At 39.8% G+C, this 21011-nt stretch overlaps 1 protein-coding gene across 1 annotated transcript; it reads right to left on the reverse strand.

Moving 5' to 3' along the window:
• Window positions 1-3503: 3503 nt before the first annotated feature.
• On the reverse strand, window positions 3504-20440 carry LOC102056977 (carbonic anhydrase 3-like). Its single transcript, XM_055706100.1, has 7 exons — window positions 20256-20440; window positions 19167-19364; window positions 11459-11577; window positions 10547-10639; window positions 9552-9617; window positions 8517-8672; window positions 3504-4710 (listed from the first exon to the last, which is right to left on the reverse strand). Exons 1-7 carry the CDS (start codon window positions 20299-20301, stop codon window positions 4591-4593), a joined length of 798 nt encoding a protein of 265 aa, XP_055562075.1. The 5' UTR covers window positions 20302-20440; the 3' UTR covers window positions 3504-4590.
• Window positions 20441-21011: the final 571 nt, after the last annotated feature.

The raw sequence follows: 21011 nt of genomic DNA on the forward strand, positions 1-21011 counted from the left end.
GGGTGGCTTTCCCTGGCTGACAGACAGGAGAAGTCAGCCCTGGTGAGCCATCACTGCTGCCACATGGCCACTGGACAGGGCAGAATGTCTGCAACAATCATTTCTTGTGATCCCAAACATTCCCCACAAGATGCTTTATTAGAAGGAGTAGAAAAATGCATGGCAGCCTGATTCTAGCCACAAGCACTATGTTTTTGATGAAATGATGTCATAGAAAACCTCTCCTTTTTCTTTCAGCTTAAAGCCACAAAATCCAGAATTTTGGGAGTGAAGTTAGCAAGTCATATTTTGCAGCATTGTTTCAGATATTACTGTATAGTCATATTTAAATTTTCAAGATTCCTTCACTGTGAGGAGAAATGTTTAGGCAAAATAGTTCAGAATTCTTCTCACGGTCTTAACAGCCATGCACGTATTTTGTAAAATACTGTCTTATTATAAAATAAGGGGTCTAAAGATCTGTCCATTTTTTTATAATGACTAATGAAATTTCCAAGTCATAAATTTTGATATAGAATAAATCCAATGTAATCAAATGTAGTCCCGAACTAAAAGATTTTGTAAGTCTGAATTCTTCAAAAATATCCATCACCTGAATGATTTTGACTCTCCTCCACTAAAATCCATGTCTATTTTTTTATAAAATTTCAGAGATCTCCATCTGCTTCCTCTTGCCTGCCTCACAGACCTCCATAAAGTGAGACTGCCAGCTGATTGTTTCATGCCCAGCTGCTTACAGGTAACCTAAGGATAGCTTCTCCAGTCAGCACGATGCTGGGGCTAGAGAAGAGGCTCTCCCCATAAGCAGCATGAGAAAATGGACTTCCCACATGTTTACCATGGATACCTTTCAGTCCACCCATTCAGACAGGCAGATCTCACCTAAAATTGATGGCAATTCACCTTCATTGTTGATGAGCATAGTAGTGCCTCTGGTGCTATGGCAGCTGTGATTTCATTCCACATGTACCCTCATGTTCAAGACTGCCCGTGACGTGGACGCAGGTACAGCCATCCCTTTACAATGTTTCAAGTTTCAGGAAGACTGACAGCACCACAAAGCTAGGCCAAGTCACATTATTTTTAACATCTGCAGCAGATGAAAAGTAACTTGGAGAAGACGCTGTCAATCAGCCATGCAAAGTGGCTGCATGTCTCAGGTCTGCATTTCTGTTTCACAGGAGCTGCTCCTAATTAACGCTGATATCACCAAGTATAGTCAAGCATACACGGCATGTAAAGTCAAATATAGTAGTAAGTCATTGCCTTCTACCCCACCCAGACAAAAATTTGATGCCTTCCCTTTTCACCAGGTGCTTCTGAACTTAGGGCTCCCTGCTCGTGCTGTGCAGAGAACTGTACCTCACAGTGGAAATGTGCAGGTACAAGTGAGATGCGTGGGATGTTATTACTACAGTGCCCTTCAGTGACCTGACTTCCATCATGCCAGTGATTAATTTTTCTTGTACTTAGAGAAACTGCAAGGTAAAAGCAAGGGGGAATCACTGCAAAATAACAATGAGGACAACCAGAGAGAAAAGAAAATTGCATCAGACATGAACACATCCCAAATGCTGACTCACAGCACCCCATATTTCCTCGCTTGCTGCCTTCAAAACTCTCCCTCCTCATACTTTCATCTTACAGCTCAATTTATGGCGCACCTGAAGTGCCCCCCTATTCTTTGTCTTTCTGTTTTCCTTCTACTCTTACACTTTCCATTTTCTTCTGATGTCTGCTTAATGACTGTTTTCTTGATCTGCCATAATTACTTCAGATAGCCCCTTAAACACTGGAAGGGGCTCTGTAAAACAACTGCCAAAACCCATATTCACATGCTTCCTCCTATCTGCGACTGAGTCAACACGGTCCTCAGCCTAATTTAGAGTCTACATTTTACTAATTATACAGATATTATGAAATCAACTCCATGAAGAAGTCAAATGACACTTTCTTTAGAGAGATTATCTTAAGTTTAAAAGTTAATAAACATGGCTCTAGGGGATGGCGCTTACCTCAGCCTTAACTGACAGAACCCAGACAGCTCCTTTGCAAGCATGACTGGGAAATCACCGTATCATTAAAAACACCCTGAGATTACATGTTCCAGATTTGCAACATTATAAATTGCATTAAAGATAAAGCCTGCTCTGAGCTCTAAGACATGCAACTGATCTTAATAAAGCACATGATAAAATAACTTATATTGTAATTCAGAGCAAGTTACACATTGTAGAAAAATATTCTTTCCTTCAAAATTAATGAAGCAACATATCAGCAAACAGATATGCTAATATACTGCCGAACTGACTGGAGAAAACCAAGTGAAAAGTAGAAATGTATTTATAGTATTGTTTTCTCACATTTTCACACATCGGGAAATTGCCGCCTTCACCTGAAGGCAGGAAACACTGGGTATTCTATCAGAACCCTGTCCTGCATGGTCAATGATGCTCTGTGACTTGCGTTCCTGTTCAGAGTAACATCAGTTACCAGATACAGATTCCTTCCTGATACTGTTTTAGATATTTACTTATAAGTTTATGAGAAAAAGGAATCTTTATGGACTAAACCTTTCTCTACAGTATAAAGCACAATCCAGCAGCATGTTCTTATCCCTACAGCTAACACTGTGTTGGATACTGGCAGTCAAACACAAAGCTATGCTTTGAACTGTCCTGGAATGACTCAGCTGGGAAGAAATCACATTTAACCAAGTTTTTTTTAAAAAAAATATGTTTTCAACCTGCATAGACTTTATTGGTGTAAGTCATGCATCTGAGTAAGTGTAAGTATGTACATGTAAGACAATCTGTGTCAAAGTCAGCAGTATGTGCATGCAATGTAAACAGATGTTAACTCATCTGAATATTTCACATGTGGCTACAAATGAAAAATGCAAACATGAACTGAAACTTCCAGCCAAAACACTACCTATTCGAAGGAAGAAAACAAAATGAGGACACAGGCCAGAAACTTTCACAGTGGGGATCCTGAAGACAGGGAGCATAACCCTTGTCTCCTCACCAAGTTCAGGAACATCCTCCTGCCCTAGAACGTGGCACCTAAGAGAGCAGCCACTGCCAGAACAGCAGCTACTTCTCAGATTCCCAGAGCTCAGTGTAAATTACCATTCAGATTAATGATTTGAAATACACACTGAACTTTTCCATTGTGCGATCAACTTGTGAAAGAGTTGATTCATGTGACACCACAAGAAAGCCACTGTCAGAATAGGGTGATCGCACTAAAAGAATAGCTGTGGATGTCTCAATGAGGTAGCATATTTAAGATGCTATTTCCTTACTTGCTGTCACATGAAATACAATGAGTACTCTTGTAATTCAAACAAAGATCTGAAAAAGGTACCACCCATCATCAATTTCCATGAAGGTGTATTACAGAAGACACAGACAAGTCCTTCTTTAAAATTCTGTTATTTTTACATGTTTCTAAAACCAAAAAAAACCATACAGAACAAAAAATTCTCAAGTAAATGTATTTATTATTGTTGGATTTTTTAATGCAGAAATACTGTTATTTCAAGTATAGGCTTACAATGCTGTTTCACTGTTCTTCATGCCAAAACAATGCACGTTTGGCCAACATGGCCAACAAAAAATGGTCAACTGCATTCTGCTCAGGAGGGTCAAACGGTGGTTTCAGATATTTATGTCCAAATCTCATTGACAGCAGGATCAATTACATTTGCACATGAAGTGAGAATGTGCCTCAAAAAAACCCCACTAAGATTAAGAACTCTTGCTATCTTAACACCTTTTTTATACAGAAAAGTCACTTGTATACATGGAGAAAATACATATTCAGGGTACGAAGACGAAGTTCTTAAAATCCATGTCGCTTTGATTGTTACAACATTAAAATGCAAATTAGTCTTTTAATATGGACTACAGTTGTGACACCCACCAGAAACAGCTCTTCCCCTACTCCACAGTTTTAACTACGTATAGCTCAGTTAATACAATTTTCAGAACAGACCTCTGTTTCACCTGTCCCTTGTTTTCAGTTAAAAGCTTAGTTCTTTTATCAATGGCTGTGAAGCAATTTTCTATCCTTTTATATTTTATGTGAGTATCAAATACCAAAAGAGTGCTTTCGTATGTTTCCAAGAATGCCTTGTGCATTAACCGGTGCAGCTTAGAGCAGAATATGAATAATGCTGAAAACAACTAATGAAAAATATGGCTTTATGCTGAAAAAAATTACTTCTTTTAACTGCAGCCTCTTTAGCATGGAATAAGGCAAGCACCAATGGACATGTGGGCAATAGCAAATGGTTTTGTAGCCATTAGTAGCATCTTCTATCATCCTCTTTACTATTAACAAAAGCTAATGTTAAAGCAGTTATGAAAAGCCAAGTAGATGTCTACTTGCATTTTAATGATAGGATTTGCCTAAGTAAATGTTATCCTCTGAAAGTGAAATTCACATTTCATGACTCAAAGTTTCAGCCTCCAGTCTTACAGCTGGAGTTCTGTCTAAATGCAACAGAGGGCACAAAACAAAACCATCTCTTAGTTCTAGTTCTAGAGGTCACCTCGCTCAGGGACACCCAACCTGAGTCAGGTCCTAGAGGAATGATGCGCTCACCATCCTGAAATACCGAGGCTGTGTCGGGCGCCAGTTATCAACCAGGGGGAGATCAGGTTCATTCTCAGCATTCTTGGATAGGCTGCGGAGCTTCGCCATCTGCAGGAGAGCAAAAATCAAAGTGTCCTGATGGAAATCCCTCGGGATCAAATCCACAGCCCAACAATTAAACCAAGCTGGAGAGAGTGTCTCCTTCAAAGTTGTGAAGATATCCTTCACCTCATTATCACAAGAATGGTATTCATGTTCTTTTCCTAGCCACAATATTCTTAGAAATAGTGAAGACAGAAAAAAAGGGTCCTATCTGAACAGAACTGTGAAATGTAAGGTCATTTATGTACTGTCTGCAGAACTGTGTACAGTCACAGAAACTGAGCAAAGTCCTCAGAAAATGCAACTAGAACAGCCTATGTCCTAATAAACCTCTCCTACTCTAACCTAACCCTGCCTTAGTGGCTGACAGCTAAGAAGCCTCTGGAATTGCAAGGTGTTAAGGCTAAATTTAAACTAATTGTTGATTTCCATGGTGGATCTGTAGCAGAGGACATATTCTGCTGCAGTGACACAAAAAAATCCATTATCAATAACAGGAAAGTAAAACCAGATAATGACTTGGTCAAAGTTTCAAATGGTTTGTAAACAGGGCCTGCAGCCTGACTCTCCCTGGCCTTTTTATTTTTTAACCAAGGTATGGTTTTTTGGGGGGATGCCATGAGTTCTGTCCATGCTCTTCAAATAATGCTCTTCCTCTACTGCTTTTCAGTTTTCAGAGGATGCAACACATATACCCACTTACAGATACATAATCTTCATTTGCTGTCACTGGCATGCACAAGATTGGACAGAAAGTGCATCAGCTCTGATTCAGACACTTGAGACCTCCCTGTTTGGCTTATTGTGAAAAGGATGCATACACTTTCCTGCGTGTACACTTGAATGGCACACATCAGCTTTGTTTGCAAGTAGCTTCGATATGCTGATGTATCTAGCAGAGTTCAAGTCCAATAGAAGCAGAACCTCTGTCTGGGCTGTAAAAGCTGGGTTCACTGTGATGATAATAATTCCAGTTTAGGGACTGAACTAGCTCAGGCATCTCAGCACTGATCTTCACTACAAGGCTCAGAAAAGCCAGCTATCTCAAGTTTGCCTGAATAATGATGAGGTCACGTTTATAACCAGAATAATATGCACCAGCTGGATTATTCACCTGAAATTAAATTTCAGATTTCAGATGAAGAATAATTTGTATGGGAACAGCAGGAGATAAAAATAGTTTATCAGTTTTGTTAATACTGAAAGTACTATTGGAGAAGAGATTACTAGGTTTTATTATTATTTGTGGAATATCTGCCCTACTTAGAAAAAAAAAAAAGCACATATTCAGGCTATAGCTACATAAAGGTGAAAAAATGTGTCTGCAATTGGATAGTTATTCCACAGTTAAATTCCCATCCTTTCATCAAAACTAATCTAAACAGATAGACCACCAACACTGTAGCTCACAGGGATTTCTGGTAAATTAAGTTTTCCTGTAGAGTACTGATTTGCAGTGACTGCACTTATCCATGTGGCTAATATACTATTACCATCTGGCTGCAAAAGCATCCAAGCAATCCACTGTAAATGCACAGGCACTTGAAATAATTACTATTAATGAGGCTGACATGGCAGTACACTTTCTAGGATTAGAAATAATTGGCAACACAATCCTCTTTCATAAATACATTATTTAGACTGCAGGCATGCTGGAGTGAGAAAAGGCTTTCATTGTATTTGTATACAGTACCTCGCATACACTGCCAATTCTGCCTGAAAAGTGGTTATCCTGGGATAAGACCCAATCTATATGTCTATATAACTATACTACATCTATATGTATGTACATCCTTTTTATGTTAAATGCTCCATTTTTTCTACAGTAGGGCCAGTTAGAGAACAGCCTGTATGTCTCCCCAAATTCACTAACTTTAGATAAGCTGAAAAAAAGGCCATGACCAAAATACAGCAGTGATCAAAAAGTGTTTGCACAAAGCTGGATCAATGATGTGATTAGTTATTCCTTTAGAAACACCTTTTAAATCAGAGATGCTTGGTAACGACGACACTTTTCCCAACAAAATCTGTAGCTGATCTTCTGTAATATAAACCCCTAAGCAGATTTAGTTTGTGGAAACCAGTCAGACCATACTTCTATTTTTCACACAAGTACCAGCTTCAAAATAGCCCACATATTTTAATTTTCAAATGGGCAGGGAAACAGGAGGCAGATCAATTCAGTAAGCTGTGAAAATTAAGCTGTAAATGAACACATTACCATATTTCATCTCTTGCCACCTAAGCTTCTCATCATACCCAAATTCTATTCTTCAAAAGGTAAAGAGCCACATAAATCCAAAGTACTAGAAAATAGTCAGTCACTTGATTAATGTTCATGTTCTCACTACCCTGGAGTCTTGAAATTTGTGATATTTTATGATTATAGTCTGCTGAGTAGAGGAACAATCTCAGATGAGAAAACTGACTTGTGTGGTACGAGTAGAATCACAGGCTGAAATGATTGTGATGAAAGAGGGCATTTGAATTTCTATAAATGGGATTGAAGGAGAATGAGGATTAACAATAAATACTTCTTTATGGTAAGTGACCAGAGAAGGCTTTCAAATTAACAAGAAATTATAGTTATCTGATGCTGCTCCTGTTTGTGAAAATTTCGCTGGTATACCTTCCAGAAAAAAAGGGTTATTAAGCACCTGATACAACACTTCTGTAATTTTCTTGGTTATGTGGTGCCGTCTAGAATATGGGGCAGACAGAATCACCAATCCCATTGAATGAGTATTCTGATAAAAAATATTTGGGAAAGAAGCATGCTATAAAAGATGTATTTGCAAAGTAGAATGTTCAAGAAGTCAGAAATGCTCAGCTGCATTAGGTGAGAACACTGGACTCCTGCTTCATTCAGTGCACAATATAGTTAGAGTACCTGACCATCCCACTGCATTTCATTCCAGATGGTCATTTTTTCACTGCAGCTTTATTTCATAACTTGTCTAGTGACTACGCTCAAGCATTCAGCACGGTAAGCAATGAACACTTTATGTGAGGAAGCTTGAGCCAACAGAAATGGTTGAAAAAATCATGCATAATCAAAGTTGTTGGTGGAAGCTTAACATAAGCTTTAGCTAAATGTGTCAATGTCCTGCTCTAAATGGTTGCAGGAGAATACAAGTTAATGGCTTGAGCTCGCCTACACTGGTTCTTGGTGTAATGCAGTGTTTTGAGCTCTGCGTAAAATACAGGGTATGAGCCACATCCAGCTCCATCCTTTCCTACTAGCAAAAGTTAGTATTGTGGGAACACAGGGACTGGGAAACAGAGAACTACTCCTTTCTTTAGCTGATGCCACAAGAGCTCTCTTGCCCACAGGAGCAAGAACTCTCATATATAGTAACTACTGCTTGCTGTCAGTCACACTCCAAACTGCTGAAAACCCTTACCATCTACACTGTGTTATGATTTTACTGATTTATAAAGCTCTCTGATATCTGTGGATTTGAACCACCATGATGTCTGACATGGGCTAGGAAACAATGAGCCCTTCCAAGTAGAGAAGGTCATTATCTCTGCTCTATTAGTTAATGTAGGAGTCATACAGAGGCGGATAAGAGATGTGTCTAACAGGTTGATTGCATGTACTAGGTTGTAGACTGCAGTCATCTGAAGATTTTTACAGGTTCCTTATGGAGTCCCAGAGTAGTTTCTAAGGCATTCAGTTCTTCACTGTGATCTTAAGCATGCAATCTCTCACAGAATCCAACGAGCATTTTCGCTTTTAAAAGAGTAAGATCAGATTATGGCATGTAACTAAAATGAAGTAGGTAAAATATAATCTATTTGACGTTTACCTGGTCTGAGCTGACTATGATAGGCTCTCTAAGAATAATCCAGGTGATGCACTCTTCGCAAGGTGGAGTAGTAAAAGACCCATGGTAGGTCCAGTAGTCACGAGATTTAGGGAAAAGAATTGAAGGATCGAAGTTTGTAAAAGGAGCTTCTTTCCCCTTTAAATAAAACACAACAAAAACAAACACAAAACTCTTCAATAGCTCCAGTCAAAGTCAGGCCCAGATGCAGCTCTGTTTTTTTAACAAACAGAGAGACTCAGATACTTCAAAGGAACAAACTAAGAAAACTAAGCAAACATCTACACAAGACATAATGATGCAGTGTAAAGTAAGTGGACTGAATGACCCTCACAGATGGGCCCAGAGAAGCATGACACAACATAAACTCCATGATGCTACTTCTTGTTCCTGAGCTAACTCCTCTGAAGCAGTGTCCAGTACTAACGTGCTTCACCCATTTCTGTGCAGAAATTGTCCTCCTTCTGGCCTCCTTTCTTATGGAAATTCTGCCTATCTATTGAATATTGGATTAGGCCACCATGCAATGAAGGAGGCAGGTACTCTAGATTTATAATATTTCTGCTAACAACAAACAAGACAGCCTATGAAATGTGAGATTCTTATCACATAATGTTATCTGAGACACAGATGTCTATACTCAGTGGCATTTCCAAAGGTCCATTAGGCAACCTATTCCAAGGCCAAATGGACCAATTGATAAAGGCGCCTTTCTTTTGTCAGTGACCACTGAGGGAATAAGACTCCATGCCTAGCTTTTAGGTGAGTAAAGTCTGGCAAGATGACTCTCATTTTCACAAAAATATAAGGCCCATGAAAGCCAAAGAAGGCTCATATGTAAATGGAAGAAATTACTTTTCTTGTTAAGGAAAAGCTACACATGTTTTTGTTCACAAGGATATTCTGGCAATGTTGCAGAGTAGAATTTGAACACTGGAAAGTCATGCCTCTTGATTTTTTCTTTTTTTCCTGAGAATTTTAAGCAATCTTCCTATAGTGAAAAGCCAATATAACTACCTTTGTTTTGATGGCATTTATTTCTTCAAGAATTCTCTTCATCTCTGGTTTGGGAGTTTCCCCTACCTGTAAAGAAGAAAGCATCAGCTAACCAAAGAGTTCTGCTTGGTCAGTTCTCTTCCTGATCCTATTTTTTTTATACATGCATCTAAACATGCATCAACCATAAAATTACCATGCATTAACCCAATCTATCACCAATCTATCACCAATCTACAACCCTACCAGCTTAGTAAGCTATGTCTTCTGTCTGTACCCCAACAGATATTATGATCCAAACAAGGAAATTGTATCAGTACAGAAACTCATGGTTAATTTCACAATACAGCTACTTCTGTTGACATTGAATTTTCTAACAAAGATAAACAACTCTTCAGACTCAAGTACAGAAGTTGGAAAAAGTTTCATTCTAGTTTAAAAACTGGATTTCATGGTCAGATCTACTGTTCGCAATTGCTGATCTCAACACAGTCATCCATCTATCTCTAGTGAATATTAATTAAACAAGAAAGAGTAAAGGCCAGTATTTCAGGCTAAGACTGCATGCCCCCAAAAGGGTTTTTAAAAAGGACGAGTTACATTTATTGTCTGTGAGTTAGTTTTGCCTGTGAGAAAGTTCATTAAAAGCCCAGGAGTGGCATCTGTCCTTGAAATCAGTCCATGACTGGCATAGAACACAGCTGATTGCTATTTGTCAGAGGGCTACTATTGACATTGTGTCCCCAAAGCAGAAGCAAATACATCTGGATTTACAGTTTCCACCAGCCAAATAGTGACACAATAGCTGATGGGAGAAGTGTGTGTAGTACTGGATACCATTTGAAATAACATGACTCGTGCTCTATAACTTGTAAAGCATGCGTTACTGAAAGTCAAGACCTTCAATGTGCTATGATCCCTAGAAAATATATTCAGAGGGTTTTGCTTTTTTAACCTTGCAAGAATAGAAAACTCTATAGCAGCAGTACAAAGAAGGGTTGCACACTTCTACTTACCTGCAAAAATATGGCCAAAACAGCTATTCCATCAGTTCTTCTCACAGCATCAAGGTAATTACTGTATTTGGGATTCCAGTGTAACAAATGTAGCTAGAAACAATGACAAATGTAAAAACCCCACCCTTATCAGCCATGAGAGGTTGAATTTAGAGTTCTTTGTATAAATGAGAGAGTAGTTTGGGGCAACAAACAATGAGGATTAGGCCTTCAAAAAAAAAAAAAAAGGGACAGCAATTCATGTATGAGATATATCAGCCATATATTAACATTTAGACTACTATTTTCTTTATAATAACCCATAAACATCTCAATACAGAAATTGCAAAAAAGAACAGTAATCTCAAAGCTGAACACAGAAAAGATGCTTAAGCAAGCAGGTGGAACATGCATTTCAGAAGTCATTACTGATACGATTCGTTTCCACGTGGCTTTCAAATTACAGCATTTCTAACGAAGAATCTGTATGAATGTAAGCGCTGTGTATTGATAGTCTACAGTTCTCATCTTCCCCTACAACCCTGAAGTGGTAAAAATAAAGGTAACACATTCTTCCTCCTTTCTGTCACAATAATTTTAGACTTCTGCTATAATACTGTACTTTTAGAATACTGTTTTAGTAAGTTTGCATTGCTTCTCGGTGATTTAGTCTTGCTACCTCATGTTTCAAGCCATATTGGTTTGAGAACATGCAAACTTTTGTTTCATATAGTACTTTTCCTTATGCTGTGAGAATTACTTCAACCTGATTCACATTTATAAGAATCGATGGGAGTAAGAATAAAATGTCACAGATAAATAAACAGAAAGAACACCTTGAAAAGCAGAGAAATGACAAATTTTGTCCCACCTGAATGATAATGCAAATGTTGTTTTACACCCTATTTCAAAGTAAAAAGCAGCGACTCTTACCTCTCCTGCATATCTCACTCCATTCACAACATGCTCAGAGCCATGGTCATCAGATGAACCCCAGTGAAAGTGAAGCTGACGCAGCCTGTAGACTCCAGGAAGTGGCCCACCTCTCAGCACTGCAATTGATAATCTGCAACAGCATTAGACTCTAGTATCTTCTAATTCTTTTAAAAGAAATAGATATGCATTTAAAGTATTTATATACATATTTACTGTACAGATGCTCTACATTTTGAGTACTGAGTACCTCTTGGAAATCTGCACTGAATTTAGTACCACCTCAGGCAATCATCTTCAGCTATATGCAAAGACACCCGGACAAGACTGAAAAATGTGATACAAGATCTATAGAAGAACTATACTTTTCTAAAGTATTATCTGGAGGCATAGTGAAATACATTAGGTTATCAAAAATGGCAGGAGATGTCTAAGCCCCTAATCAGAACAGTCAAGACTCTAGAATTATTCTTCTTGCCTTAAGGTAGACATTCAACAGATGGTGACCCAAATCACTCTCCGGACTCCACTGATTAAATGTGACTCCTCTGTTGACTAGAATGGGAATTTTGAGACATAATCCACCTACTTTTAAAAGCCCACATAAGACACCTAAATTTGGATGCCTTAATCTTCCCCTGAATGCCATCTAATATCTACCTATATCAAAGCACAGAAAAATAGCCACGATTAAGATCAACTGCTGAAGTGCTAGTTGATAAACAAATTCCCACAAAACACTACAAACTATGTTTCTTACTGCAGGCTATGACTTATTTGTTTTAAAAGCTATAAAATTACTTATGCTATGATGGCTGCTCCCTCTGGCTGTGGAAAAGGAAAAAGAAAACAGCAAATGACTCAGAAAAGCAATTGCTGAGAATGCAAGCTATTTTCCTGATGAATAGTGCAGCCGGTGATGCACAATACCTGTACTCTAAATAATCTTAACATTTTTACATTCTGTGTTAAACGAAGGTGATGTATTTGAAAGGATCTCACAATAAAAAGGGAATAACTGCTTCACGTTCATAAAATACTAATTAATATTAAGTTCTCATTCACTTTATTTGGAGATAGGAGTTACAGCATTCCTATAAACTATTCAGCAGTTCTAAACAGGTCCTTATATACTACAGGAAAAATCCCTAAATCTGAAAAGGAACTAAATCTATTCTCATCTCAAGAAATGAAGTACTGAGAGTATTTTTTACTGAACATTAAGAGCAAGCTGTTATTTAAAAAAAATTCTTTTTACTTGTTCCCACAGACAGTCAGTACTGTGGTCAACGCAGACGCGGTAACAGTAGTAACTGGCAAGGCCATCAACTCTCCATTAAAATAGATCTGTAAGTCCAAATAATCCAGTTTAAGGTAAAAACGTGTCATTATTTCCACTGATGGGCCATCAGCAGACATTTTTGATTGGGCATTAGGTGCAGCCCTGTATCACCTTGTGCCAACACATTCCTGCTTTACTCATCTATACTATAAATAGACAGTAGCTTTTACTTAGCACACTTTAAGCAGACAGAATGATGCAAAGAATAAGATGCCTATAAACCAACATATCCTGCAGGAAATTTCTTTTAATGCAGGTTTATTTCTTTTAATTTCAAATGTGTAATATAAAACACAGAAATACATGAAATTACAACACAAGTAAATGTAATATCCTTATGCTTTAAGAATAAAAGAGTTACAAGAATAAAGTTCTCCAGTATTTAAAACATAAAAAATCCCAAACTGTCTGCACTGCTCAAAGTTAGTAAAATAAATATTTTTTTTTAAACATGTGGCTTGGAACTTAATTTCTAAAGGTATCTTTATCCTCTTGGGTTTTTGTTTTCAGAAAATACTAACACAAAGAAATACACACCCATATAACAGGAAAAGAATATGAAGTAAAATTTTATAAAAGAAACTATGGTATCTTAAAATTACTTTTTAGTGGTGTTAAAATACAGCTTTATTTTTATACATCTACATTTTTATATGTAACAATGAATCATTCTAACAATTTTTACATAGGAAATGTTCACCTTAAATGTCTGACTCTCCCAATTTTAAGGCTGTGATAGGTGTTTTCCTACCATGAAACACAAAATGATGCTTTTCTAGAAGGCCCCATGACTCACTCTGAGCTTCTATGACACTGCATGAAATGAAAAGCAAAAGCTTTAAAAAAGGAGCCTGCAGGCTCACTTCCTGATATATGGGCAGCCAGCTTTTCTCTTAGTCCTCTGAAATACTGTGTAATCCTTTCACATGGCTAGCTGAATGGCTGGACTTACTTCTGACTATTGGAAGTGTTACTTCTGACTATTGGAAGTGTGGCATTTTCTTCCTGTTTCTGCTCTACAGGAAGTAAGAGGATGGCCACAGCAGCCGTACTAAAATGCAACTCCCTCAAACATGCTGTCATTGAAGTAACATGGCTCAGCTGCTGGAATATACAAAGCAGTCCCGGAAGGCAGGAAAAAATTATTTGCTCCTTTTTGGCGCCTTACTATTGCAAACTCTCATTCCACTGCTCAGTGACTGACTCTTTTTATATGGGTTTTCACATCACTCTCCACTAGTTCCTGACACCAGACATAAAAATGTCATGTCAGCCTGAAGTACTTGCTCAAATGCCGTGTGTCTCCCCACCCACACTGAAGAACGGTCTATCACAGAACAATCCTACATGGACACACACATGGGCATCATTTCCAGTAAAAAAGCTCACCTTTTATTCAACCCATCATAAACTGAGCAGCATGAGACAGAACTGGCTAATAAAAGAATAGATTTTTTTCCACTCTCAGTGTAATCACCGAGGCAGATGTTTGGCCCCAGAGAGGGCAAGTGCTGCACAGAAGGATGTAACCAAGGAGAGAAAAAACTGTATCTGTCTGTTTACACAGCAAAATGAAGCTGTCAAACAGCTTGAGTGGAGATGGCTGCTCCACTCACTTTGCTTTAGGTAGCAGGGTGATTTTAACAACAGAAATGTTACAAGAAGGTTTTGAAGTAAGCGCATCCATTTGCTGAGAAGCTTAGGCAGAGGTCTGATTTTTAATCTGTGCTAATGTCAATTGTCACCTCTCCTCACTAAGGTAAAATTGGCAGAGTTATGCCTACACAAATGTCCTCCCTGTTTCCTGTGAAGGTATACCATGAAAGTGCGGTGGAAAAACACAAGGAGCACCAGACAGACTTACGAGGTGAGTTGTTTATAAACGTGAGAAGAAATAACTGTTCTTACAAGATTTACGATCCTCACATCCTGCCAAATCCACAAAATGAACTGGTGAACCACAGTGAAATTAAATTAGTAAGGTATTACTGCGTGACAATTGAAAAAGACACATTACCTTTGTTATGCTGCTTTATAACAGAATCTAACAGTGCAGTATAAACCCCTCAGCTTTTTAATGTCACTGCCACATTTCACATGTTATTAAAAGGCCTCTGCTCAGAAGAGGTTCTCTGTACCAAAACAGTCTGGTTAACTGCAGGAATAAAATGTGTTTCCTGAAGGGTTTTGGAACTGAAATTTCAGTTCTCACTGAAATTTTCTTTAAGCAAGCACTGAATAGATAGCCAGAATTACTTTTGTTTGTATTTGAACTTTTTACTCTTACAGGGACAGACTGGGAAAGAGAAGTGTCTAACAGAAGTCTGTCAGGGTGCCACCCACTCTCAGCTGCACTGTAACACAACCTTTCCAGTTTTGTGCCTCTTGATCACAGCCTGTTCATGTGAGGTCCCAAATCATCTTTGTTTGTGATCTATGCTAGGGCTGAAAACTGAGAGACCACTGCATAACTGTAGCCTCAGCATGTCCTTGAATGTTCAAGCATTTTTACCTCTAACAATGGAATTTCAAAGTTAACAGAAAGTCATCTCCTAAATTCCCTGTATCCAGGCTCTGCAGTGCTCATGTTAATGCTCAGTACATTCACACAGACACTGTAAATGGTAGATGTGTTAAACACTGAAGGAAGAATTTAACTTTGCTGCTTTTTGTGGTATGCAGCATAGCCATCAAGTGGCATGTACCACAGCTACATAAGCGCTGGGATTTAGCTGTGCTATTCTTGTAATGGCTACTGGCTTGTTCCAGTGTAAATTCAGTACACAAAATGTTAAGTAACTTTTTGCCAGAATCAATGAAAACGTAAGTGTCTATGGACAGACTTCACCCAGTTTTAATTAAAGTGACTGGGTTCTGTAGTCACTGTTTTAGAACCAGTCAACAAATAAATGTTTATTCACCAGAAGTTCATAATTAAAATCTCATTTGCAAAGACAGATGAGATTTCCCACAAAGTGGTACTCTAGGAACTGCTGTCCAAAAGCACTAATGATGCTAAGAGATCAATATGCAACAAGCTCTCACTACTTACAGTAACTGGCTCTAATGGTTTGGGGTTTGGGTTTTTTTTTGCATCATCCACTTCCAAAGGCACACATTCCTTTGAGAAGAAATCGAAAGATTCTGCAAGCAGCATCAAGGTAACCTTGTACGAAAGTGTGCCTGCACTGAGGTGTTGCAAGGCATTAAATGTCATCTATCAGAAAGAAAAAAAAAGGAGAAGTAGGAATCTGTTTGGCTGGTGAACCTCCATAGAAAGTGACAAGGAGGTAACAAAAACTGTGAAGATGGAAGAAGGTATCCATTTGACGTAGCCTTGGTGTACCTCTCCTTAGTCGATGTGTCTGGGTTCCAGTACAAGCGTTATGTATCTTTACTGTTTTATTAAACTGAACACCTTGATCTAACTATCTAATGAAGGTATTACAAAGAAAGCCAAAAGGTTATTAATTGCAAGGAAGTCACAAGCTATATAAGTCACACAGCATCATGACAATGGTCCCAGCAGTTAGGTGCTCTCAGGAAAGTTCCCTGGCACAAGTATTTTTGGAATTTTAAAAGCAAATGGATTCTGCTAGTAGAAATAAGATTGCAGCCCTAATTCAAAACAAAACCAGTCACTGCTGGATCTAAAGGAGTATCTGAGTTGCCATTCAGACCAAAACACATAGCAGGGTTATGCTGCCAAAGTACGTAAGTTCTGGTGTGGGTTTTATTTGGCACAGCCACCTAGGAGGTTTTAATTTCAGCTCTCATTTCTTTCCTGGATTTTGAGACTCCAGCCTCCACCTGCAATGGTTTTACAGTGTTTAAGGTCCTTCTTCCACATAGATATGGAAAGACAGGCTACAGAGTCCACAACAATCCATTAACTTGTAGGAACAGGCAGCAGCGGCATGACACACCTCCTACAGCAAGTATCTGTCATCAAAGCCTTCAATTGGATAGCAGATTCTTAAAGTCAACCAGACTTTATAAATAACTGGAGATAAATTCTCCAATTCCTTCCACTAGACTAATTCCAAAGATAACAGTAATAAGGTCTCTTTCAACATAACACGCGAATTACATTGGATGGCACTCTTCCCAGGAGCTTCTCTCTAACCATTTCAGTGTAAGAAACTGTCCCAATGGCAAATAGTCAAAGTATTCCAGGCAGAGAAGACACAATGGAGGTAAAACTTAGAGATATCCGAACTAATTTGGTTTACCACTCACCTTTGCAATTTATTCAGCAATTTATATCATCTACCACTAAAGAAAATCTAGATAGCACTACAGATAGTGCATGACCACTCTAACTGAAAAAGTCAGGAAAATAAAAGGAAGCCCTCAGTTTTCTGATTATCTCAGAAATAATTAAGGTAGATACGACAGAGTGATAAACAGGAAGACAGACAGATAGAATGTCTTTGTTCCAAAGGAATAAAAGCTTAATTCCTTTATGATTGCTATTATATATGTACATATATATGTATTATGCAGCTCATGGTACTTTTACAAAAAAATAAGTCACTGTACATATCCTAAAAACCTTAAAACATGCTCAAGTCAGAAGGATTATGCACAGTGGAATCTGTCCTGCAATTAGCATTATATTAGAGAAGGAACACCACCCACAGACTCTGCAGGCAATGGTATAACAAAGGAGACATAACAATAAACACTGAATGATTCTTGCCTTCAAAGAGTTGAGAAATACACCTACTTTTTTCCAGTGAGTCACTTTTTATTTCTGAGATCAGAACACAACAGTTAGTGAGCAGTTCATCTGAAAAAAATTTTCAGAAAATTCCAAAACTTTCTGCTTTTTGTGGTCAGTGTTGCATCCATGCTGTAGATTGCTCTGCCTGGATACTCACTCCTGTGCAAAATCTGAGTAATTATAACAATTATTACTTTGACATTTATGCAGAAGATGCAACCATTGATGTATCTGATTCTGTTCCAACAAATACGAGAGATGGTAAAAAATGGTAAGCAATTACTACCAAAAAAATGGTCATGGAAGTCTTCTCATATGCCACAGCTACATCTCTTTACTGATTGATGTATTGTGTTATCTGACACTAATAACATTATTATTCAAATAACATCAAAGATTCCCACTTTGCTAGAAAATTAATCAAACTCTTGACTGCATAGTCATTTATGAGTTTTGATAGTATATTAGCTAGTCCAGCTTCCATACATTTTGATCCTCAGTTTTCACGAAACACAAGTCATTCATTAAAAATCCATTAAATTAAATCCATGCCCATAAATATTTAAGATCAATCAACCTATTAGTAAAATTCCTCCTAGTAATTATAGCTGTCAATCCCAGTGATATTGTAAATTGGAACTTTTCATGCAGTTAAGAAATAAGTCTGTACACTGGAAGACACATTTTTCAATATTTTACTGAAACCAGTATTTCTTTCTCTTACCAACCCATGTACTATAAATAATAACAAAATTCTGATGACCTTGGTACAAGAATAGAGTGAGGTATGCATTTGGTTATTCCTTTTTATCACAGTACTAATGCAATTTCATACATATTTCAGTAATGATTTTTCCTTTGAAATATGGCCAACAGTATTAACATGAAACGTCAGTGGTTCTGCCAACATAAACTAAATATTTCTAGCACCTGTTAAAGAGAACAGACATATCTCTTCAAAATACGTAACAAACAACCTCTTAAAAGCTATGCATTATATATGCAGCACATTGTGTGTTGTCATAACTACGAGTGGATAAAATATTTTGGACATTAAAGCTTAAACACTGGAGTTTCTCAGCCCTATAATCCTCATTAAGACAAAATCTCATGAATGCCAAAGGGAGTTTTAACTGATTAAATACCGTGACTTTGTGGCAACATCTGGTTCATTACTTCATTTATCAGTAATTACATGGGTACAGTTTTCAAATATTGTAACTTCAGCCACATACATAATTAAAGACATTCTGCTGGGCCTCTCAAATAGTGTGAATGGAATTCAGTCCTCATAGATAAAACCTAAAACCTGGACTCTTTTTTTCCTGGACAGCAACTCAACTGCAGTGGCTTTTGCAAGCTCAGAAATTCACCTTACACCTTAACTCATCCTGCATCAAGCTTCTTTACAGCTCTCTCCACTCCCTAGGATTTTTTACCTACGAACTTTAAAAGTAGGCCCAAGCCTTTTCCAGCAGTTGAGCAGGGCACTGGAGTCACGGATACTGGTACATCACACACAGGCAGTACACAAAAACCTTCCGACAGACATGAACATTCAGAGCACACACTGTCTTCCAAGCAACTTGAGGAACAGTCATTGATGTATAATGACAGCTTGAGATTAAAACAAAACTAACCTGATCTATCGAATGAATCATCAAATACAACTCTGCAGGTTTTCCCATTATTGAGGATGGTCTTAGCTGCACCAGGATCATAACTAGCAAACCATGGTAGTAGGGAGCGATCATAATGCACGTCTTTGTTATTGATTTCAATAGGTGACTGATGGCGTCCTTTGGCAATTGGGTAATTTTTGTGCCACTGCTCTGGTCCTAGGAAAAAATACAGAGAAACATCATGAAAACCCTCTCCAGCCAAGTATGAATTATAGTTCTGTTACAATGAATGCAAGCTCGGCTTTGCTTAGTTACAGAACATCAATTAAATGTATTAATAAGCAGGTTACTAATCACCTGGTTGTTAGTCATGCTCTGTCAAGAGTTTCACTGTATAAAAGCTATTAGATTATTCTAGCTGGAATACTGGATATTGCAAGTCATTCAACTGAACCTGAAATCTCATAGCAACCTCTAGACTTTACTTATTAGAAGACTGACAATACACCAAGAAAGGAAACCAGAGGTGTACGCTCCCAAATCCAGCCGTGGCTAGAAATAGGATGAGGTATACCCAAGTGATTCAAATGTGGCACCATGTACCCATCTGGAGAGAGAAAAGGCCACCGATACCTGAAGAAGACAGGAATTTGAAATGTGGAACAATTATCTGCATGGTTTTATCAAGAACTTCACGTGGAAAAAAGCTGACCAAGGGAGGCCGCGCGCAGCCCACCGGGATTCCCATCCCTGCACGTGGGAGGGACAGTGGCTGCGCCGCTGACCGGCACCGCTCTTCCTGCACCAAGGCCAGCCTCAGGCTGGCTTGTAGAGCTGTGTCAAATTTTGAATTCTATTAACAGTAGGCAAACTGACGTTACTTAACCTAGAGACATCTGCCACCGCCTCTCCTTTCACCAGCCTCGCCTCCTGCGCACTGCGAGCCACCACCTAGGGGCCGCGCTGCCGCACAGGCCCCGGCCCGCCTGCAGCCCGTGTCCCCCCCGGCCGGGCCCAGCCCGGGGGCCTCCCGCCGTGCCTGGAGTCTGCCCTGACCCGCAGCCGCGGAGCAGCCGGGCCGGGCGGCGGCCCCGCGCCCCCGCTCACCGTTGTCGCTGTCGTAGCCCCACGGATAGTAGTTGGGGTTGATCATGGTGTGGCTGCCCCCCGCGCCGCGCCTCTGCCTCTCCCGACGGCTCTGGCAGGACGGTGGCCTCGTCTCACGGAAGCTTTTTATAGACTCCCGCCAACTCCGTGCCCTTCCCCGGCGGCGGGCCGGGGGGGACAGCAGGGCCCCGGCCGCCGGGGGCGGGGAGAGCCGCGCTGCCTCGCACCGCCCTGCCTCGCACCGCCCGGCCGCCGCCCCGCCGCTCCCGCCGGGCAGCCGGGCGCCCCCGCCCCGGCCCGCCGCCCCCCGCCCGCTGCGGCCGCCGCGGCTCCTCAGAGCTGCCGCGGGGGACGGGGGCTGCGGGGGTCCCGCAGGGTGCGGGGTGCAGCGGGTGATCCCGGCGTGGGGGACCCGGCACGGCTGCCCAGCGGCCCGGGAGCTGCGGGGAAGGGAGCCCAGCCGGGCGGGCGCTGGGAAGGCCTGGTGAGGGGAAGGGGCTGCTGCCGCCTGCCCCGGCGCCCAACAAGCTGGAATATAGAAAAGCGCGAGTGTCCAGAGCTAGGTACAGGCAAGGTACCGAGTTTGTCAGGTTCAGCTAACGTCCACATAACGCAGACAGACATGCCAAGCTTAGCCTGGCTGGTTTCTGAAATCAAATTTACGTGTTACTGGCAGGCAGGATGGGCTTTTTGTGGCTGGTTGCAGAAAGCCTGTTGGCCATCAAGACCGCATCAGTTAGGAGAGGCTGGGTCCCT

Source organism: Falco cherrug, chromosome 3, assembly GCF_023634085.1.
Source record: "Falco cherrug isolate bFalChe1 chromosome 3, bFalChe1.pri, whole genome shotgun sequence".
NCBI classification, from domain to species: Eukaryota; Metazoa; Chordata; class Aves; order Falconiformes; family Falconidae; genus Falco; species Falco cherrug.

Bases quoted from the DNA above. Each gene is read 5' to 3' on its own strand.
- LOC102056977 (XM_055706100.1), bottom strand. From the start codon at position 20,301: ATGATCAACCCCAACTACTATCCGTGGGGCTACGACAGCGACAACG. The intron at 19,365-20,255 runs GTGAGCGGGGGC...ATTTTTTCCTAG, and splicing joins GGGCTACGACAGCGACAACG to GACCAGAGCAGTGGCACAAA. The intron at 4,711-8,516 runs GTAAACGTCAAA...GCTCTCCTGCAG, and splicing joins TCATAGTCAGCTCAGACCAG to ATGGCGAAGCTCCGCAGCCT.